General features: G+C 41.5%; 1 protein-coding gene and 1 long non-coding RNA gene across 2 annotated transcripts; one reads left to right on the top strand and one right to left on the bottom strand.

Moving 5' to 3' along the window:
• Positions 1 to 857: 857 nt before the first annotated feature.
• Positions 858 to 12,955, bottom strand: LOC118414740 (cytochrome P450 3A19-like). Its single transcript, XM_035818951.1, has 11 exons — positions 12,936 to 12,955; positions 11,389 to 11,512; positions 9,640 to 9,728; positions 8,918 to 9,066; positions 7,242 to 7,375; positions 6,566 to 6,659; positions 5,088 to 5,248; positions 4,421 to 4,509; positions 3,756 to 3,893; positions 2,671 to 2,830; positions 858 to 1,091 (listed from the first exon to the last, which is right to left on the bottom strand). Exons 3-11 carry the CDS (start codon positions 9,726 to 9,728, stop codon positions 1,011 to 1,013), a joined length of 1,095 nt encoding a protein of 364 aa, XP_035674844.1. The 5' UTR covers positions 11,389 to 11,512; positions 12,936 to 12,955; the 3' UTR covers positions 858 to 1,010.
• A 4,142-nt stretch (positions 12,956 to 17,097) lies between these two features.
• Positions 17,098 to 20,008, top strand: LOC118414741. Its single transcript, XR_004831020.1, has 3 exons — positions 17,098 to 18,809; positions 19,309 to 19,410; positions 19,962 to 20,008. It is a non-coding gene; the product is annotated as an uncharacterized LOC118414741 (long non-coding RNA).
• Positions 20,009 to 21,365: the final 1,357 nt, after the last annotated feature.

Below are 21,365 nucleotides of genomic sequence, written 5' to 3'. Positions count from 1 at the left end.
TCAGATGATCACTGAATATGAGGATCCTGTTATGCATTAATAACCTTCCCACGACTTTAACCCCCGACAAAGCACTTTCCAACTAGTGGTACTTTGGGGAGTAACCTGGCATTCATCATTCTAGATACAGCTATTTCTTCTGATCGCATCCAAGCAGAAAATGTCTTTTCCAATTGCTTCAGAATGAATTTCATCGACGGATTGTGCAGATCATCAACCAATGTTTAGGCCAACTCAATAACCAACCACAGATGGCCTTGCAGTTTTGGGGTGGTTGGGACAGGTTGCGATCCCTGGGAGGTCATGGTTGGCTACATGTAAATGTATGTACTTTTGTGAAACACCTGTGAATAATAAATTCAATTACCTGCAGGTTGGTAGGACACTAAATAAAACAAAAAAAATGTTTTTTTCACAATCCTTGCTTAATTTCGCCCATGTCCTTCCTCGGGGCATTTCTGTCTGGTACTGATATACATTGTACTGCAGCTATAGGTGCCGCTGTTTACAGATGTGTTCACAACGTTATTTACATATGAACAGCTACATGTATATATCTGCCCCTTAAGCTAAGGGCACAACCCGCCGTACGTGCAATTTGTCCGTACGTTTTTTTGGAGGCCACGTCCACCACGTATTTCTTAAAACGTTTAGGCTGTACAGGACAGGTGCGTCGCCCGTACTAGCAAGAACGGCGGGCGAATCCGCAGCCCGATGGCACACAAAGTTTCGCCTGCACGTTAAGTTCTACAGCGTGTCTGCGTGCTCAAAAATCCGTCGGATTCCCTACGAGTTCGTACGGAGTCGGTACTTACCACTTACGGATTCAAAAGATTGCCTACGTTTTGGCACGTAGACAGCACGTATTTGAATGTACGGCGGGTTGTGCCCTTACCTTTACAATGAACATCTAAACCAGTCAGAACTGCGCTAAGAAAGGTGACAGACGGTCACCGAAACGTTCGTGAAAATGAAACAAGGATTCGGGAGCTTATTCATATTCCGAAGAATCAGTCCACTGGCTCCACCCTCAGACGAATGGGTTCCATAGGGGTGGGGAACGTTTTCCACTTGTTCAGCTTCACAGGGACCTGGGAGGGTGGAAGAGATGCAGGCATTTCAACTCATTGAGTGACAAGTGTCAAAGCCAAACTTTATCATGCAATATCATAGAGAATCGATAGATGGAGAAAATACTAACTACCGTCAAAACAGACCAATAAGACCACTGAAGGGACCTAATGGTCTATGTAAACAGGTTGTCACTATAACGTTAGTTCACCTTTATTCGCAGAGTAACCTATATCCGTTGTACATAAACATAGGGTATTTGGGAATCGTTAAGTCGATGGAAGGTACTTTCACATTGCAATGTTTTGAACATGTTGACATTTGAAACCCACGTCGTTGACCGGAAATCTCAGTAAATACCAATTTTGTTAAAAAAACGAATCTAGGTTACCCCGCGGATTAAGGTGAACTGGCGTTATAGACAAGATTCGTATCAGCTTGAAAGTTCATCTGTGATGGTAGAAGTCATTTTGGATACAAAAGTTGAACTGTAATTTCCAACACAAAATTGGACATAAAGAACTTTTCGACTGGTCAGCTCTAGTCTCTGTCAAGGAATGCACAATCCAATGCTGTTGTGACGTCACGTTATGCAAATAGCAAACGTGATAATTTACAAGAAGTCTATGGCGTCCTCCGTCTCTATACAGGGATTGTTGAAAAGCTCTGATATCAGCTGATTGACGACACAGCAGCAATAGATTATCCGAAAATTTGGGTAATACCATTTTTGTGTTGAAAATTACAGTTCAACTTTATCAAGAAAGATTTTTATTGTTTTTGACAAAAAAATCTAAGGGGCCATCAAATAGTGATTACAGTGACCAGGTGGTCCTTACGAAGGAGTGTATAACTTAAAACTAAAAAATCAAAGGAATGCTGATGAAATTAAAGCAAAACTAAATTTAGTTTCCCTTTTAAACCAACATGCTACAATGGTTGCATGATTGGTTTGATGGTCATCGTTAGTTTTCAATAAACAATAATGGTGAAGTACTGGACATGCATGTATTATTAGGTAAAAGGTGGTGAATTATTATTTTTTATTAATTTGTGTGTGTATGAGTGCATATATGTGTTTGTGTGCATTTGAATGTTTGGGTGTTTGGGTGTGTGTATGTGTGCACTACCAAAAATAATTTTTGTTTTGTTTTGCTTACTCCATGCACAAATCTTATATGAAGAAAAATATTCTTGCAGGAAGAAAATGCAGAATAAACTTCAAGCAAAACGAGAAACTGCAAAAAAAATTCTAGAGATATAAGCAAACCAGATTTTTCTAAGCAGATTCAACTCTTACGAAGTACAAGATTTTTCTTCCTGGAAGATAAATTTCCTGTGAGAAAAAAGCATTTTTGCAAATACAAGAAAACAAAATCTCAAATTGTCTCAAAAACTTAACAAGCAAAAATTTGCTTGCCCCATGGACATGCACATTTCCCAAGATTTCTTGGGAACAGAATAATTTTCTTCCTGGAGGATAAATTTTCTGTGAGGAAGCAAAATAAGATAAACAAGAAAAAAGCATTTTTGGCAGTGTGTACTGTACATGTGTCCGCCCGCGCGCCCTCGTTGCAAAATGTAGCTTAAGTGACTCACAGTCTCGGGTCCAGTCACAAAGCGGTACTTCATCAGCGCCCTGGCCAGTCCAACCTTCAGCTCCAACAGAGCCAGCCTCATCCCGATGCAGTTCCGCGGCCCCACCCCGAAGGGCAGCCAATCCATCGGGTTCCGCTTCTCCCTCTCTTCCTTCGTGAACCTTCGACAATAAAAAAGAGTTATACTGACATCTATGTACTTTAAGCAGATAATGCTAAAGATCACACATCAAGTTCAACGTCAACTAATGCTACAGTCCTAAATGAAAAAAAGGGTTCCCTCGGTAGTTCACAGCCTGTTTTCTGCACTTTCGGGCTTGATTCCTACGTAGCTTGACTCCCAAGCTATTTTGGGGCACGGCCAGGCCCTTGGATGTTTTTTCCGACATAATATTAACCCGGTACCCGGCAGCAAATACATGTAGACGCTGCGTCCTCATTGTCGAGGGGTACCTCCGCAATATCCGGCAGTCCACTGGGACAAACTATATATACCTAAGCCAAAAAGTCAACACACAACTTAAATGCAATATTGTAATGCACAAGTGTGAAAAAGTGTCCTATCAAATTTAGTTAACAATGTTTTTCTCACACTGAGGCAAAACTGAGGCTTGAAAAATACTTTTTCAGTCAAACATTACGTTAAATGGATGTCCCATATCTAAGGAGAGCCACATCTCAAGCACATAAAAGAACCCAACACACTTATAGAAAAGGTGATTGGATCAAATAATTCTGTCAGAATATTCAACTTGTACCCTTCAGTACAAACCTAGTGTGTTTTGCCACGAGGCGGTTCAGTCAAGGTTATAATGCAATAAGCCTTTTCACACTAGTTACCACGCACGCGCGAGTGAAAGGAACTTTGGGTAATAAATTTTTATGTCAAAGTTGAAGGCCTTCAAACGTAAACAGTCTCGTCTCTACCATTGTTTCTATTTGTGTCACAATGTCCGAAACGTAATGGGGCCTGCAAAATGGCGGAATGTTGATTTTGTGGGGGCTTTCAACTTTAACATATTACCCAGAGTAAGCTTTCACCCGCGCGTGCGTGGTAACTAGCGTGAAAGGCTTATACAAACAAACCTTTCGGGGTTGAACTTCCTCGGTTCGTTCCAGCGAGCAGGATCATAGTGAATGGCGATGGCGGGGACCATTACACGCATACCCTTGGGGACGGTGATCCACTTCAGCCTGGCCTCTTCATTAGCAACCCTCTGGATGCTAAAAGGACACATATAACAGTGAACACATAATGGTACAAATATTCCGTATGTACCGTTACCTACAACAAACTTTGACGTGCGAACTCAGCATTTTTGTGCCAACTGTATTTTGTACAAAGTACGTAACGGAACCTCCAATGTCAGCTGTACAGCATTTATATATAAACTTTGTATAAGCTCTTCACGTGAGATAAAGGTATAACTACACGTATGCAGTTCGTACAGGTAACTAAGTTATAACAATTACATAGTCCAAGTTTTCAGTAAGATGACGATCAAATTTTAGTTGCGGGACTCACATAAACTCTTAAGGAAAATATTGTGTTTTGAAGAGTAATGATGGCAATGGTTTGATTTTTGGTAGTTATAGATATTCAGAAAAGTGTTTCTTATTTCTGGGTGAGGCTGCAAAATTATTTGTCACCCCTCGTATCTATGTAATATGTAGTACACTACTCCAGTCACACCTCGTAGCTAATGATATTTAGTACACCACAGCTACAAATGTATATTGATAAAACATACTTGGATACAAGAGGGTAGAGACGAAGGGTCTCCATGATGCACATCTCGAGGTAAGACATCTTCTGGACCGCCTCATAGCCAACCTCACCCTGTAAACCATAACATAGTAGTACTAGTAGTAATAATGATAATAATAGTATTTATCAGTAGTTCTGTAGTAGTATATATTACTAGCAGTAGTAATAGTAGTCAACCTCACCATGTAAACCACAAAGTAGTCGTGATAGTAGTAGTAAAAGTAGTAGTAGTAGTAGTAGTAGTAAAGTCATACGCTGCAATACACCGTATTACGGTGTCTTCGTGTCAACCGCCATACGGTGTATTAGTAGTTACTGTAGTAGTAGTAGTAAAGTTATAAGGTGTATTACAGCGTATTACGGTGTCTTAGTGTCAACCGTCACACGGTGTATTAGTTGCCGTTAACGCATCGGAACATATACCAATACCCTTTCTACCACAAAGTAATCCTAAATTATTTGACCAGATGTTTTGTTATTTACTAATAGTAACATTTAGGATAATTTCTTGGACATTAACTGGTGATCAGACAGTAAGACAACCAGGTCATTTAAAAAAAACCTTGATTAGATCAGATCGGTATACCTTTTGAGAATTGTCAATGAAGAACACGAAAAAGTATGAAAACATTAAAACATAAGAAACGTACTTCGCTTCCGGCAACTTCTCTGATCTCCTGCCTGGCTCTGTCCTGGACCTCCTGATCGAGCGCCAGGTGGTACAACGCGAAGGACATGGTGATTGAGACGGTCTCAAAAGCTCCCGAAAAGAAGCCGATTCCGTTTCCAACAATGTCATCTCTGGTTAAAGCTGAAATCACAAAAAAGTATAAAGTTCAAGATTTCAGTATCAATAATAATGGCAATATAATTAGATTTAATAGTGCCAGTCTGACCACAAGTTGGATCGGGCGTCGTTTGTCTTTTATATCTAGGCTACAGCAAGTAAATTTTATGGATGATCAGCGCGCGCATCAATTTTCGCCTGATTTCATAGTGTCACCTTTACTACAGTAGTTCACGTCTCTTGAATACAGGAATGAGTGCCTTGTGATACCACGTTTCGTCGCTTCTTGTTTTTACTACAATGTTTATTGCGTATATTTGGACAATTTTGCCATCTTGTTTTTTATCCATCTTTTTTTGGCCCTATCTCACTATTGTTTCAGTCTGCAGAGGATGCCATCCATAAAATTTATTTGTTGTGGCCCTATGTAATACTCAGCCAAGAAAACAGACATTTCAATCAGATGAAAATCTCAGGTGTCTTAAAACCCTTAAACTGCCAATTAAATGCAAGCTCGGATATATCCGGGATAGCGTATTCCCCCGAAGTAGCAGCTTTGCGCGCGTGTAGCGCACGAACCCCGGAAGTTAGGAACTTCGGCCTTGTTTGGGGGTTTCGTTTTAGAGGTCAGCAGTCAACCCTGGCACTGATAGCATTTTATAGGGCTGAAACTCTGGCAGTTTAAGGGTTAGAAAATCCCGCCGCATCTAGCATATACAACAAAATCTGGTCTTCAAATCTTTGGCGCACTCAGTGCAATGCAAAGTGCATTCGAGTGGTTCTATGGAAAACCATTTGATACAACTTAAAAGCAACAGCACGTGTGATAAACCAAAGAAATAACCAATTAGGAGACCCGTATCAATTATCAAAGGTACGACAGGAATGACATAAAAACAGTGCATTACACACCCTCCAACTATTCACATTGAGTTGAACCCTCGCACTCTAAATGGCATTGACAAAAGTAACGCTAGTTCACCTTTATCCGCGGGGTAACCTATATCCGTTGTTTTTCAAAAACAGGGTGTTTAGGCACATCAAGCCGACAGGTGGTAGTTTTTTACTGCATCATACTGAAAATTTGCAATTTGAAAGCAACGTCCGTCGACGTGATATCCTCAAATACCCTGTTTTTGAAAGCAACGGATATAGGTTACCCAACGGATAAAGGTGAACTAGCGTTAATAACGGGATAGTTTAGAAGATTCAGATGTTACTGAAAAAAAGCTACATTAGAATCAGTTGGTGTTAAGTTCTGTCATAGTCTTCTATCAAATTAAAAACGCATGACGATCTACGCCAATGAGATCGAGCCGTAACACTATTAAGAGTACATACGTTGTCTTTTCCCGACCACTTTGGGTCCACTTGTGCTGCCATCGTCGCTTTCCTGGTGTGCATCTATCATTATCTGGAGCAGGTCGACACGTCCCTAAGAACATCACAAAAAGATAATCAGAGTTTTTTTTTCACATGAGTCAACATGCATACTGTTGAATAGGCTTTTCGACATTATGTTTTATATTCCGTCATTTTGTATCGAAACTGAGATTGAGTAATATTCCAGGCGTGGCCATTTTGTGTGGCTCATCTGGACTTAATATGCGTGCAAAATCGGTAGGGAGAATTGGTACAACTTCTCAAAGTCTGTGTAATTTTACTGATCGATTTGGCACATGCATGCAGTCCAGTTAAGGTATCTCCTATAGCACCTGATGTAAACCCAATGTGTATCATTGTAGTTCACTTTTATTCGCAGGGTAACCTATATTCGTTTGTTGAAGAACAGGGTATCTATCAATATAGGGATATCAGATCCATGGACGGTGGTTTCAAACTGCATTTTTTTTTTCAAAATAATATATTCATGAATGTCTAGTCAACCGACTGTGGCTTCAAAGTTCAAAAATATTATGATAGTATTTGAAAACAACGGATATAGGTTATCCCTCGAATAAAAGTGAAGCAGCGTTACTGGGTATTATGTGGAAGGACAACGTGTCGATATCCCTACTTTGCCTCCATCAGTTTTCTTCATTGCCAGAAGCTGCTCCATGACTCCGTAGAAGAAGTCGGTAACGTCCCTCGTGGTAAAGGGGTGGTAATTAAAGGTCTCGAAAAGGGGCTTCGCGATGTTGGGAAACACCACTGTTGAAATGACAATGGAAGGTTGTCACGATTGTAACATTTTGTTCCAGTTCTCCAAGTATCTTATCACACCACTTCTTCCTTATAATCAAAATGAATGCAGATGCACATCAAAAACAAATAAAACAAGTGCTTTAAAAAAGCTGGCATTTTGCCTAGGTTTGCGTGTGTAAACGCTTTTTTCTAGTTATTGGAATGTGCTGAAACTATTGTTTATATTAAATAGATGTCAAAAAGGAAACAAGAACAATTGAAAATCACCCTTCCCCTGGACTCGAACCCGGGTCGCACGAGTCGCACGGACCGTAGCTCTGCAAATCAGGCTGTGTCTTGCCTTTAACTGGGTTGGATAAACGGAGCTAAATGATGCCACAAGTTCACCCAGTCGGGGCCCTGCCATTTTACTATCACGCACGCCAGCGGGCGAGCGATGCTCAACACGATGAACTTAGTCAACCCGTCCGTAGAGCGACAAACATTCAAGAAAAATCAATCCCTACCGACTAAAAAATCCTGTAGCCATTGCTGCTGCCAGAAGACAGGATGAAACGCAATCAAGGAAGCCGAAAAGCGAAAAATAAACTATGCTATCACAGCATAGTGAGAAGTACACAGTCCGACGTAAACACTGCGCCGCCGTTTTGCGGCAAGTTGGTCTCACCATGAGAGGTAAACGTTTTAACGCACCGTATTTGAATAAGTCGCGTTATACAAAATATGACCCATATTTGGTACAAATAAATAGTAATGAAAACGTTTAGTGCTATTCTATTTGCATAAGATGTTTAAAAATGCACGGCGATTGTCTGGTTGTTACTATGTCGGAGTTTGGACCCCTTTTTTGTGTTGGAACGTTCTGCTAGGACGCAAGCCGAAAACCTGCCGTAAGTTTCGTGCGCTGTCAAAGTACAGTGCGGAACGCTACCATTAAATGAAATATATATCTGTAAAGCTTTAATTACAGTTCTATGGATGTATACAAGATCTTAACTTGTTTTTGATGAGTTCACTGTAAAATGTACAATGACAAAAGCCATGCGCATCCACCTAGAACGGCTGTCGAAGTATGGCCCCCTCCCGTTGGTTTTCGCGGATCAAATTATGAATATTCGCAAGGGCCTCTGGGACGCTATATGTAAGTGTTATGTATATATATTCGATTTATTTGGAAAACATTTCATCTTTATGAATTGCTAATGCGGGATTAAATGTTAAAGCAATTATTTGATGATATGCTGCACCAATCTAAGGAATATCATACTTCATTTATTAAATTCAATGAAATATCAGGGCAATTACGGACCACAAACAATGACTCATGACAAAGCTTTTAAGAAGTATACAAATTCTTAGCAGATATTGAACAGGTCCGTTCATCTCAACATCACAACATCTCAACATCTCAACATCACAACGGCGACTACTCTGGCCTCAGAGCATTTTGCCGCTAAGGCGGCAAAATGAAAAAAAAAACGAATGATTACAATTATACGTCAGTTGCTACGAAGAAAACAGTACGTTTCAAGTCCGAATTTTACTCACTCCAAAGCCACATCAGCGGGTTGTTAAAGTTGGGGTTGAATGCTCTCTTGGCGTGGACGATAACAGGGTTTTGTGGATCCTGTTGTGAGTTGACCTCAGCTCCAAAGATTGTTCTAGCAGTGACATCCATGCTGTATGCAGCTGTCACTCTGGAATTTTTAATTATAATAATTCCAATTAGACATTCAAAATACACAATGTATGACTACGAGATCCGCATTCAAGCTAAAATATCTCTTCTGAAATTTACAGTTTTGAATCAGTGTCCTTCGAAGCTAATGAAAGTACATTTTTGTCATTTTCAAGTAATGAAGTCATTTGCAGATCATGTCAGCAAGTTAGCCAATGTTTTTCACCTACGTTTGACACGCCATTTGACCACTGTAAGTTTGGAAATATTTTCGCTCTCCAATCCAAAATCATGACACAGCAAGCATGCATTAGTAAACAACAGAATTATTTTAACCGCAAAATTTTAAGAAAAAACTGAAAACTTCCAATTCTACGAAATTAAGTTCCCGCAAAATGAATAGAATAACACAAGCTTAAGTTAGCAAAATTGTATCAAATCTAGTTACAACCTCTTTGAAAAACAGTAAGAACCTGGTGGATGAGGTACTCTGAAAATGTATTTTGCCATCTCACTTTAGTAGGAGTTTATGATATTCAATTTGTATATTTCTGAAAAGTTTAGAAAAATAAGAATATTTGTTGTTTCTTACTCCTTGGCATCAAAAGACTCCTTTGTTGTCGCGAAGCTGTTGAGATTCTCCACGAGCTGGTCAGCACAGCTGTTCATCGCTGCTATCATCTGGAAACACGGCATCAGCTGCTTTATTAATCACATGACAAAACGCTTCCATCCTTAGGGTGTAGCCAAAAAGTGTGATTCGGGCTCATTTCTGGAATAAACTGTTAGAGTGACATATATGTATTGTGTGTTTGTTTGTTTATGTGATTAATGAACGATTAACACAAGTTCACCTTTTATCCGCGGGGCAACCTATATTCGTTGTTTTTTTTTAAACAGGGTAGCATGGGATATCAAGTCGACGGGCAGTGCAATATTTTGAAAACAACGACAGTATTTCCAAATATTGTAATTTAGAAGCACTTTCTGTTGACTTTATAGCCCTAACAATATCCCTTGACAGGTATTGTCTATGTTTTTTAAGGCCTATAACACCTTTGACCAGTGTATGTGTAGTTGGATTGTGAATTGGTTTTTATCTCAATGGATATATGAACAGGGTGTTGAAGAAATATTGTCTGCCTGTATGTGCTTCCATAGCAATTTCCACATGGAGTAATTATAGGAAGTAGTTAAAAAGGTCCCAGAATAAGGGGAGTGACAGGAAGAGCAATTTAGAGTTGGTATATTTAGTAATTTATCAACTGGCAGTGATTCTAGAGTAATGGGTCAAGGAATTAAAGATGCCAGATAAATCGTTGAATTAATAGAATTTTTATCAATCAGTGAGTAATTTTTGAAAGGTAAACTCACGTACCTCCAAATTTTCGATTGCTATCAGTCCATCTTGATCACGGAGTAACCTAGTTCTCGCGAGAGTTGTGAGAACTAGGTCAAGACTTGCGTGGATCCTGTTTACCCTTACTTCGCAAGGAGGCGGGTTGAGGGGCAGAAGATCCACGCAAGTCTTGACCTAGTACTCACAACTTTCGCGAGAACTAGGTCACTCCGTGATCAAGATGGACTGATAGCCATCGAAAATTTGGAGGTACGTGTAGTTACCTTTTATAACAATCACTGCTGATTAATGAAAATTCTATTAAGTAGCCAAATAAATCATGGGGAAGTATACTCCGACTATCTGTTATCTATGTTTTCTAAATGTTAGTCACGTTCACCAATGACTGACAGGAAGCAATCAATGGGAGCATGCAATGTTGATAAAAACCTTATTTGCATAAGCACAACGAATGGTAAACTGCTTTATCGAAAAGTTAACCTACATCCGCTGTTTTCTAATAACACTGGGTATTTGTAAAATTTATAGAATGCAACACGGTATATTCCGTATCACCCGAGGTACCAGCCCGACCGCGGGAAGTATCGCCCGACGGCCGATACCCACCTGAGAATAATAAAACCCATGTTTTGATGCGAAATGCGCCAGAAGTTGAACAAATTTGCTTCCCTCGAACAAAAAGTGTTACAACCGTAATGTTCCAACGTCCGAATCAGGTATTCGAATTTTTAGACGGCACCACATTCGTCCCGCTCGAAACAGTTCGATACATTCGAATGGAGCCTGTGTGATACAACTTATAGCCCGTGCCATACGGAAAGTTATCACCCGGAACGGACAGTCGTATCGAACGTTTTCGCGTATAACATAATTAGGGCTTATCAAGTCGATTGTGATTTGTAATATATCTCTAAACCCTGTTTTTACGAACAACGGATATAGGTTACCCCGCGGATAAAGGTGAACAAGCGTTGACGTTACCTGCTTGAGCTTGCTGCCGCTGAAGGCAGGAGTGAGAGTAACCCGCACGTTCTTCCAGTCCTCGTCCCTCAGTTGGAACACCTGCCGGCTTTTGAGGCATGATGTTGATGTCTTGTACCTCTGGCTGGAAATCAATCAGAAGTGTTATCATGGAAGCTGTTGTATGAAGAACTCTTGTATGGCAATATTCCCGCGATATCAACCATCATCAGGGAGCGTAGGACCAGATTTGCCGGCCACTGCTTTAGGAACAAAACTGAGCTTGCTAGTGAACTCATACTGTGGAAGCCAGCACACTGGTATACACATGCTGGGCGACCCCGTCTAACCTACATAGACCAGCTTGCTCGTGATGTGGGGTTGCGGGTCTAGGATTTAAAGAACGCTATGGGGGACAGAGACGTCTGGAAGTAGAGGGTGCACTTGGTCCGGGCAAGCAGCCCGCGATGATGATGATGATGATGTTTATGGAAGCTCAAAGGATCCAACACAAAGGATCATATTTCCAAAGACCACTGGCGCCTTCTTCAGGATCAATACTGATGACTAATCACTTCAGAACGCACTAAACTCACACATGATCTCATATTAACACGTGATCTTGCGGATACGTGACGTCAGCAATTGGTCAAAATCGCCAGGAAGTTTATAACGCCCACCGTCTCTGTTCAGTGATGGCTGGAGTGCCCTGATGTTAACGGCCTCCTTTCTACGCCCTCTTACAAAGAAGTCCTGTTCATTGTCTCGTAGTCTGACTCTGTCCAATGAAATGATATGATATGTAGATGTGTTGAGAGATAGCGAACTTTGGCGATCAGAAGTGTTGTTGACGTTGTTGTCATGGCAGCGTCATGGCAGGGTTTTAGACCCAGAGACATATCCCACTGAAATTGTGCCCTCGGGAAAGGTACTTAACACAGGTTTCCTTTAACAAACATTCGCATAATTCCACCAGATGCCATTATACCGCCACCTCAAAAAACGTTGTTATAGAGGCCTTCTCAAGATTGTCTTCGACACCTAAATATGTGAATTGTATTACATTTAGGATATTTAACATTAGGTGTTCAAGACAATCTTGGGGAGACCTCTATACTAACGTTGTTTTGAGGTGGCGGTATTATGGCACCTGGTGGAATTATGATAGTCGATGTTACTTCAATTCATTCAGGTCAAAAAAGTACTTTAGACAGGTTTGGTTATGGATGACCTTCTGCTAGGTCCTATGTCTGAGAAGAACCACGCTTACTATATATGACGGACAGTTCTAAGTACATGCATCTAGAAACTAGGAATAGGATGTCAGTTCTAATTGCTTAGTCCAGACCTATCAAAAAACTGCAAGTCAACTCGCATTGGTCGGTAGTATCTGAGCAGGACAGGGTACTCTTGTGTGACAGCCAATCAGCATTCAGGGTCTCAGTTTGGACAGACGTGGGGTTAACCAATCAGGTTGAACATTTCTAAATTGATTACTATTAGCATAATGACTGTTTTCTCCAGGAATACCTTAAATTGTGAAAGAGAGGAAAAATTATAGCACTCACTTGGCGATTGACGAAGTTGTGAAACTGTTTCACGAAGATCTCTTTTATCATGTCTGGATCACTGACAATGAGAATTGGATTCATTCCATTAAAGACCCTGTATAGAAAAAAGAAGAAAAAACGATGTATGAACATGGGTGACTAGGGGTCTACCGAAAGTGCAAAAAGAAACGAAAAGGAACAAAAGGGAACGAAAAGGAACGAAAAGGAAAGTACCGAAAGTGCGAAAATGAACTTTTCGTTCCTTTTCGTTCCTTTTCGCACTTTCGGTACACCGGTGACGAGGGGTGGGTACTAGTTCATCGTAATGGTAAATTCTATTTTTTTTTCTTGGACCGGTTGGAGAAAAAGGGCATGAAAAAAACAGTAAACCAGATTTTGACCGATTAAAAAATGAACACATTATATTGACAGGCGTTCACACGTTCCGGGGCTTACCGTTCCAAGAAGATGACAAGGACAAAGTAAAGTAGAGTTTATAGTGGATTAAGTCATTTCTACCAACTTGAGATCTTTACTGTAAAACGTACAGAGGCAATTAGCCTTTTTTGCATAAAGTTATAATCACGATTGTAAAACGGGATACTGTAAATGCAGAAATGTTCACGGTGAATTAATGTTCGCGGTTTTAGCGGTGACCACTTCACCACCGCGAACATTTTCCTATTATGGTATTAGATTGCAGTCTATGGTGTTACCGCAAACTTAAATCCACCGCGAAAAGTCCTTTTTTCCGCGAAATCAAATCCCCGCGAACTTAAATGCATTTACAGTACTCCAACTAAACAGACCCTACCAGGCTAATTCACTTACCCCAAGACAGGACCAAAATCAGAGGCAGTGAATTGAGTGTTGTAAATGCCCTGTAGCAACAAAAAGAAATTCATCGTTTTGAACATAACTCTGTTGGGTAACGCTAGCTAACCTTTATCCACGGGGTAACCTATATCCGCTTTTCAAAACATGGTATTTCGGGATACCTAGTCAGTGGACGTTGGTTTTTACCTGCATGAGACATTGCAGGTATTAATTTTGGTAGCAATCATTTGTGATTCCGGACCGATATCTTTAGAATCTCTGAATGGATTGCGATTTCCTTTGCTATGGGGGTAGAATGTGTGAGCCATTGTGCAATAGCGCGCATTAGACGTTTGCTGCTGTTTCGTGGTTCGTTTAAAAAAAAAATAATTACACCCCTTTTTCTATATGGAGTGATCTGGCCTTCTACAGCTGTGGCATCTGTTTTGAGTTTTCAGTAGCAGTGTGTGGACGGGGGTTTCCAGTGCTATATCTCCAGAACAGAATATGTGATCGTGATGATATTTAGTACATGGTTTGATTTAGACCTCCTGATGTTTGAACTTGACACTGCAGGTAGCCTTTTGTGTGTGGAAGGGGTGCCTGACGCTCAAGTTTGATTTTTTTTGAACTTGTTTAATTAGCATGGAATCCACCCTTGTTGTACTTTTAGTCATTCTCCAAAGGTACGCTTCCGCGCAAAATTTTCATTAGATAGCAATATTTTCAGAATATTGCAGTTGTTTTCAAACTATTACATCGTGCGTCGATCAAAAATATCCTGTTTTTAAAAATAACGGTTAAAACAGTACGTAGGTACCTAGCGGATAAAGATGAACTTGCGTTGCCCAAAAAGACTAGTACAGTACAACTTAACTATTCATGATAAACAGCAAGTTTAGATATTTAAATCTGAAGAGGATAATGCTTTTTCAGTATGTGCCAAATTCGATTTTCGAACCCATTCGATCAAAAAAACGAGGCTGTTTTAGAATCACTTATATTACTTTAAGACTCACCTCGTGTTACAGAATACAGTCAAACCTACTCAAGACGACCACTCGTGGGACCGGGCAAAAGTGGTCTTTATTTTGAACATAACATCGTATGGCTGTCAAAATCCGACGCAAACTGGGCGACTTCGGCACAAAATTACGCATCAAAAATCGTTGACACCTCACGCTTGACGCTGTCGTTATGGGCAGTGATTTGGTCCGTTGCGGTCCCAATTTTCGGTGGTCGCGTTGGCCAACTGGTCGTCTTAAAAGGGTCACTTCCGTCAAAGGTGAAAATTTTCGGGACCAGAAAAACGAGGTCGTAATGACCAGGTGGTCGGTTTGAAGGGGTGGTAGCTTGGGCAGGTTTGACTGTATTACATACATTAGTAGCTACGGCCGTGTGGCGCGTTGGTACACCCGATCCCTCGATCTCGGAAGTTAAGCAACGCGCGATCCGGACAGTGCTTGGATGGGGGATTACCCAAGGACGACCGGATTGCTGTAGCCTGACGAAGCTTTCCACGAAATCGTCTTCCGGGAGGGACGTGAAACGGGCTCCCTTGCTCGAGGAGGTGCTTCGACCACGTTATACAGCCTCATTACTCAACACATTGGGTACCTACTGGCTTGCAAAATACACCAGATATTATTATAGTACAGTACTCAGGCTGAAACGCTCACCGAAAGTAAGACCGTGTAGGATGTACCGACGATCGGTAATGGTGGAATCCCAGTTCCGGGTACTCCCATCTTTTTGAATACAAACAGAGGTTGTACCGCATACCTAAGAGATGAGAGAGGGAGGGGGAGGATTTATTTACATTGAAGTGTAGTAGATATATAGTGGTCTTTATTTTAAACATAACATCGTATGGCTGTCGAAATCCGACGCAAACTGGGCGATTTCGGCACAAAATTACGCATCAAAAATCGTTGACACCTCAAGCTTGACGCGGTCGTTATGGGCAGTGATTTGGATATAGATAAATGAATATGTTGGTGTACGCAGGGTTAGGAAAACACAGTTGCAATTTACGTCACCGCTCTGTTGAGACGTTTTAGACGTTTTAGGCCGTCCATTTATATTCTCTTGAGGCCCAGAAAAGGTAGACTGGCAGACTGGCAGTGTCAGGGTAGCCAGGCCTGGTAGACAGCCTAGCCTTTTCCGCAAACCCGTATTCTTTTCGATACCACAGGGGTCCCAGACATGCACACTGCCAAAGAATCTGACGGTGCCAATAACTGGGCCAAAATGCCAAAAAACAAACAGAACTGGAACCCATACAGGAGCACAGGGTAGTGTAAAGCGTAAATACCGTAAACCTCCCCATACAAATTATCAAAAATTATTACACAAAGTCCAAATAAAACTTTTCTTTTTGCGAGCAAACAGCTTATTGTTGTACATGTACTTTTTTTATACACGGATGCATAATCTAGACTAATGCCATTTACCCCTGGGCTTTTGGAAAAGCTGAGGTAGGCTATCTCACATTGTCTCAGCAGGCTACCTCATTTGGGCCCCAAGGCTACAAATGGGGGTTTGACACGTAATGGAATTTCCATTAGGAAAAAACTTTGTCAATGGCAATGCCAGCCGGGAGTAGGCCGAAGGGAAGGTACTTGTAAATTACAATGGTGGTGGTCAAGGAAATTCCATTATTAAACCCCTATACACCGCATTGGGGGCCCAGAATAGGTAGCCCGTTGAGGTAGCCCACGCCACCGCACAGCCCACCTTTTCCGGAACCCCTTCGACCTGTAGGTCGGCCACTAGCGATCGCCCTTCAGGTCATTCAGTAATAACATCACAGTGTAGCCAAAGACTATTATATACATGGGTTAAATGGCACAAGTGAATGATTCTAAATACATTTTAGAATTGCAGCCCATCCCTACTTTGTATACTGTAAATTCAGAAATGTTCGCGGTGGTTTTATGTTCGCGGTTTACGCGGTGGCCACTTCACCGCCGAGAATATTTTTCCATGGCAGTAAGAGACTACAATACATGGTGCTACCGCAAACTTAAAACCACCGCGAACAGTCCTTTTTTCCGCTATCGCAACCTTAAATACATTTACAGTATATAACTTTTAAGTGGAGATTGAAACCACGGGCCCCCTTGATCAAGGCAATATTGACCTAAACTGTGCAAAGGGGTCGCAGAACAGTAAACATTTTCTAAATTCTACATTGCTTTTAAGCCATGGTTGTGTTTATATGATGCCATTTTGTTACTAACGTTAGATTACGAGACAGTCAGACGACGGCAGTGAGGTAAGTTTTCTGAACGAAACTGTGACAGCGAAAGTCAAAGAAAAATTCGGAAATTAGACATAAACATTTGAGACCGACTGACTTACACGTAGAAGAGAACGGCTAGCAGAGGCAGTAGAACCCATATCAGTGGGACCGGACAGAACTCCAAGGCCATCATTTTGCACAGGACACTCCGATTATCAGCGATACACTGACTCAGAGACCTTCTTCTTGACACAAGCAAATGCAAAATGAGACCTCTAGTACGCTATCTGGTGTTGCTTTCGGAATGACCGCCAGGCCGATCTAGTCCGTATATAATATGCATGCCAGCTGGCAAACGGGCAATATGCAAATAGAAAGCTGACAGAATACGTTGCATGCGAAAAATCTTGTGCTGAACGAATAGCCAATAAGGTAAGGGCATTAGAATACAACGTCTGTGTTGTTCTGTGGTGGAAAAATCAACCTACCGGTCGATCTGTTGGGTTCAAACGTAAACAACAATGACGTCACTCGACCTACAGGACGTTGCCCTTTAAGTCTGGGGTCACTGAATGCAGCAGGAGAAAACACAAATTCTGATTGTCCATCATAATTAGCAGATTAACCAATGACAACATGGTAATTTCCGGTTGGGCCAATGAGGGTTGACTAGCTGTATATCAGCCAAGTCTTTGCATTTAAAAGTTTTATATTTTGCATGTCTACGTTTTTACGAAGGTGGCGGGGCTATGTATGGGATCGTTCTATAATCCTCATATGGCATATGCATGGATAAATAATAATGAAATACAGCAGGAATCATAGAGAGGCGCATAAGATTTATTGGAATCAACACAATTTACATGTACGAGGAAAAATAACTATGATACAGTAGTAACTCAAATTTGTGTCAGTTTTCGAATTCTAAGACATATAGTGTAAGCAAGGAGGTTAAACCTGAGCCTTGGTGTAAGTTTAATATGATTTTCCAACGTTGTAGTCTGAATATTACAGAAAAGAAGGACATTTTCTGGCAAAGGCAAATGTATTTTAAAGTCATAGGTAATCTTTTTCAGAGAGACTTGGCTGAGGAATGACTTATACGTAATAAGTGACTTTTGATGTGGTTCAAAACCTAGTCCTTTGGCCGCACATGGGGCAATTGCTGTCGCATTGAGGTCACCTGAGTGGCACCGAATGGCAACCGCTCCAGCCTCGCATTTTGTAACCTCTTTACTATTCAGCCCTTGGCAGCGAAGAGAGTGTAGTCGGTACAAAAAAATGCACTCGCAATGTCATATCATATGCAGAAGAAGAAAAAGAAACCCATATTATACAAGGAATGATACCACGTGTTGATATAATCTATTACAGAAGATATGGGAAGTAGCTTGATGTATAGATCTCAATGTCATCTAGAACATTTCCTCCGAATATCTGCTCGGGGATGTGCACACTTTTACTGTTTGAAGCATTTCTCACAAGAACCGCTAGAGGGCGCTTCCAGCAGTTGAAAGACACATATGACGTCATTCTTGTTTTGTTGGCATGAAACAGGTGGTAAACTCCACGTGGAAGTAATGACACTACAAATTTAAAGGGTGACGTAATCGCTATGAATACAAATCGTGTGGTATATAAGGCACGGTTGTCAGTTCATAAAACAGAACCTGGAACGTTATTGACACAAACTGGGCTGTATGCAGCATGCAGTGGCATATAAAGGGCTTTCTACGCGTTGTCAATTACCATATATACAACAATGGGACTGTACATGGGAAAACTCATCGCAAAATTGTTCGGACAACAAGAAGTCAGGATTCTCATGTTAGGTGAGTGGTAATCTGCAATTTTCTTCTAGCACAAGCCGTCCATGTACTGTGCACGTGTGTGTTTGTGTGTGTGTGGGGGGGGGGGGGGGTATTATACAATGGATGTGACCTTACCTAGTATATGTAAAAAAAACGGCAGACGGCAAATCTCCAAGCAGATGTTAGGGAGGCTAAATCTACCTCCTCAAAACAGGACAACATAGATTATGTAACTATATGTATCTGCTTGGAAGTTAGGACAAAACATAATTTCGTATTTAGATAGAGTTAAAGACTTAGATAGGAATAAATAGGACAAAATCGTGGAAACTTGTCGATAAATGTATTGTAGATAATCATTATGTCAATAAGTCCATTTTCGCCATTTTGTTACTTGCAAATTTAAAGAAATACGCAATTTCAGGCTCCAACTATGAACGGATGGGGCAATTCAGTGAAAAAATCACTCTGCTCACCTCTCTCTCTCACACACATACTTCTGTCTTCACATATACTTCAGGACTAGACTGTGCCGGCAAAACCACAATCCTATACAGACTTATGAAATCTGGACTGGGGGAGGTTAGAGACGGCACGGCATGCGCACACAGTACATCACTGGGTAGGTCTTCACGTGTACGTACTACAGTAGATGTAAATTTTATACTTGTTTCAACCTAGGTTTGGACGCCGCCGGAAAGACTACAACCCTGTATAGACTGAAGCTTGGGGAGGTTGTCGCCACCATACCGACTATAGGTAGGGAACACAGGCGAACAAGGGAAAATACATTCAGGGGATAGTCTTGACGGAACCACAAAATGATTAGGCTTTGGGCCCTCAGCGGCTCATTCTGCATACTGCAGCAAAACTTCCGGCTTTAATATCTCGTGTTCTGGTCATGATTTCAGAGTGGTAGATAAGCTCTTCCATAAGAATGAAAATGATTAAATTGATGAAGTTTCGGACGTCACTAATTAGTGCGCCTGGATTACATGCAGGATGTGATAGAACATATTTGACCTTGTTTGCGAACATTCGGCAACATGCTATTTTTCAAGGTCGTTATACCGACAACTACGTGTACTTACTATCAAATGATTTTTGGCGAGACCTCAGGGAATCCATATGTCACATGTCCGTTTTCCGAGACTTCTAATTTGTTTCCTGCAGGCTTCAATGTGGAGACGATAGAACACAAGAACGTCAAGTTCACCTCTTGGGACGTGGGAGGACGTGACAAAGCCGTAAGTAGGATGCCACAGGCTGAAGTGCACGAAGTTAGGGTGTACGAAGTTGTACGAAGTTGTACGAAGTTACAACCGTTTCCTACTGGCTTTGAGGCTATATCGGGTGTCACAGATGACGTCAAATCATTTATTGGATGACGTAATCTAACTTCGTACAGTAGGCAGGGTAGGGTGGCATGTGTACGAAGTTGCCCGAAGTTGTGCAAAGTTACGTGACGTCATCTAACTTCGTACAATAGGCAGGGTAGGGTGGCAAGTGTACGAAGTTGCCCGAAGTTGTGCAAAGTTACGTGACGCCATCTAACCTCGTACAATAGGCAGGGTAGGGTGGCAAGTGTACGAAGTTGCCCGAAGTTGTGCAAAGTTACGTGACGTCATCTAACTTCGTACAGTAGGCAGGGTAGGGTGGCAAGTGTACGAAGTTGTGCAAAGCTGGGTGATGTCATCTAACTTCGTACAGTAGGCAGGGTAGGGTGGCATGTGTACGAAGTTGTGCAAAGTTGGGTGATGTCATCTAACTTCGTACAGTAGGCAGGGTAGGGTGGCATGTGTACGAAGTTGTCCGAAGTTGTGCAAAGTTGGGTGATGTCATCTAACTTCGTACAGTAGGCAGGGTAGGGTGGCTTGTGTACGAAGTTGTGCAAAGTTGTGCAAAGTTGGGTGATGTCATCTAATTTCGTACAGTAGGCAGGGTAGGGTGGCTTGTGTACGAAGTTGTGCAAATTTGTGCAAAGTTGGGTGATGTCATCTAATTTCGTACAGTAGGCAGGGTAGGGTGGCTTGTGTACGAAGTTGTGCAAAGTTGTGCAAAGTTGGGTGATGTCATCTAACTTCGTACAGTAGGCAGGGTAGGGTGGCATGTGTACGAAGTTGTCCGAAGTTGTGTAAAGTTGGGTGATGTCATCTAACTTCGTACAGTAGGCAGGGTAGGGTGGCTTGTGTACGAAGTTGTGCAAAGTTGTGCAAAGTTGGGTGATGTCATTCTGTTGTGTCGTAAAAATAATTCCACCATCTTCTTCTGCTTCCGCGAAACAGCGCGAACAATATCAGGACTACGGTCACTACAGTTGTTTTCGCCGTCAGGGACCTTTCCTAGGTAACGTTGATCAGTGCGCGGACGTAGTCGTGGCAAGAATCTATGATCGCCAAGAGTAGCGCTTCGCCTCATTCCTCTATCCCTCTAGTCTTCCCAGCAAAACTTATCCTCCTCTCAGGATATTTATTGGGTGGACGGTGGTATAAAGATACCTCTTGTAACGTAAGAAGCATTTTGTTGCTTATTGCAAGCTTACTTCCATAGAAATAAAAAGAACGTGACAGTTTGGTT

Source organism: Branchiostoma floridae, chromosome 4, assembly GCF_000003815.2.
Source record: "Branchiostoma floridae strain S238N-H82 chromosome 4, Bfl_VNyyK, whole genome shotgun sequence".
Classification (NCBI taxonomy): Eukaryota; Metazoa; Chordata; class Leptocardii; order Amphioxiformes; family Branchiostomatidae; genus Branchiostoma; species Branchiostoma floridae.
The sequence above is the reverse complement of the archived record's forward strand: the minus strand, read 5'-3'. Positions and strand labels throughout refer to the sequence as shown.

Bases quoted from the DNA above. Each gene is read 5' to 3' on its own strand.
- LOC118414740 (XM_035818951.1), bottom strand. From the start codon at position 9,728: ATGATAGCAGCGATGAACAGCTGTGCTGACCAGCTCGTGGAGAATCTC. The intron at 5,249-6,565 runs GTATGTACTCTT...TTGTGATTTCAG, and splicing joins AGTGGTCGGGAAAAGACAAC to CTTTAACCAGAGATGACATT. The intron at 1,092-2,670 runs GTGAGTCACTTA...CCACCCTCCCAG, and splicing joins TTGTGACTGGACCCGAGACT to GTCCCTGTGAAGCTGAACAA.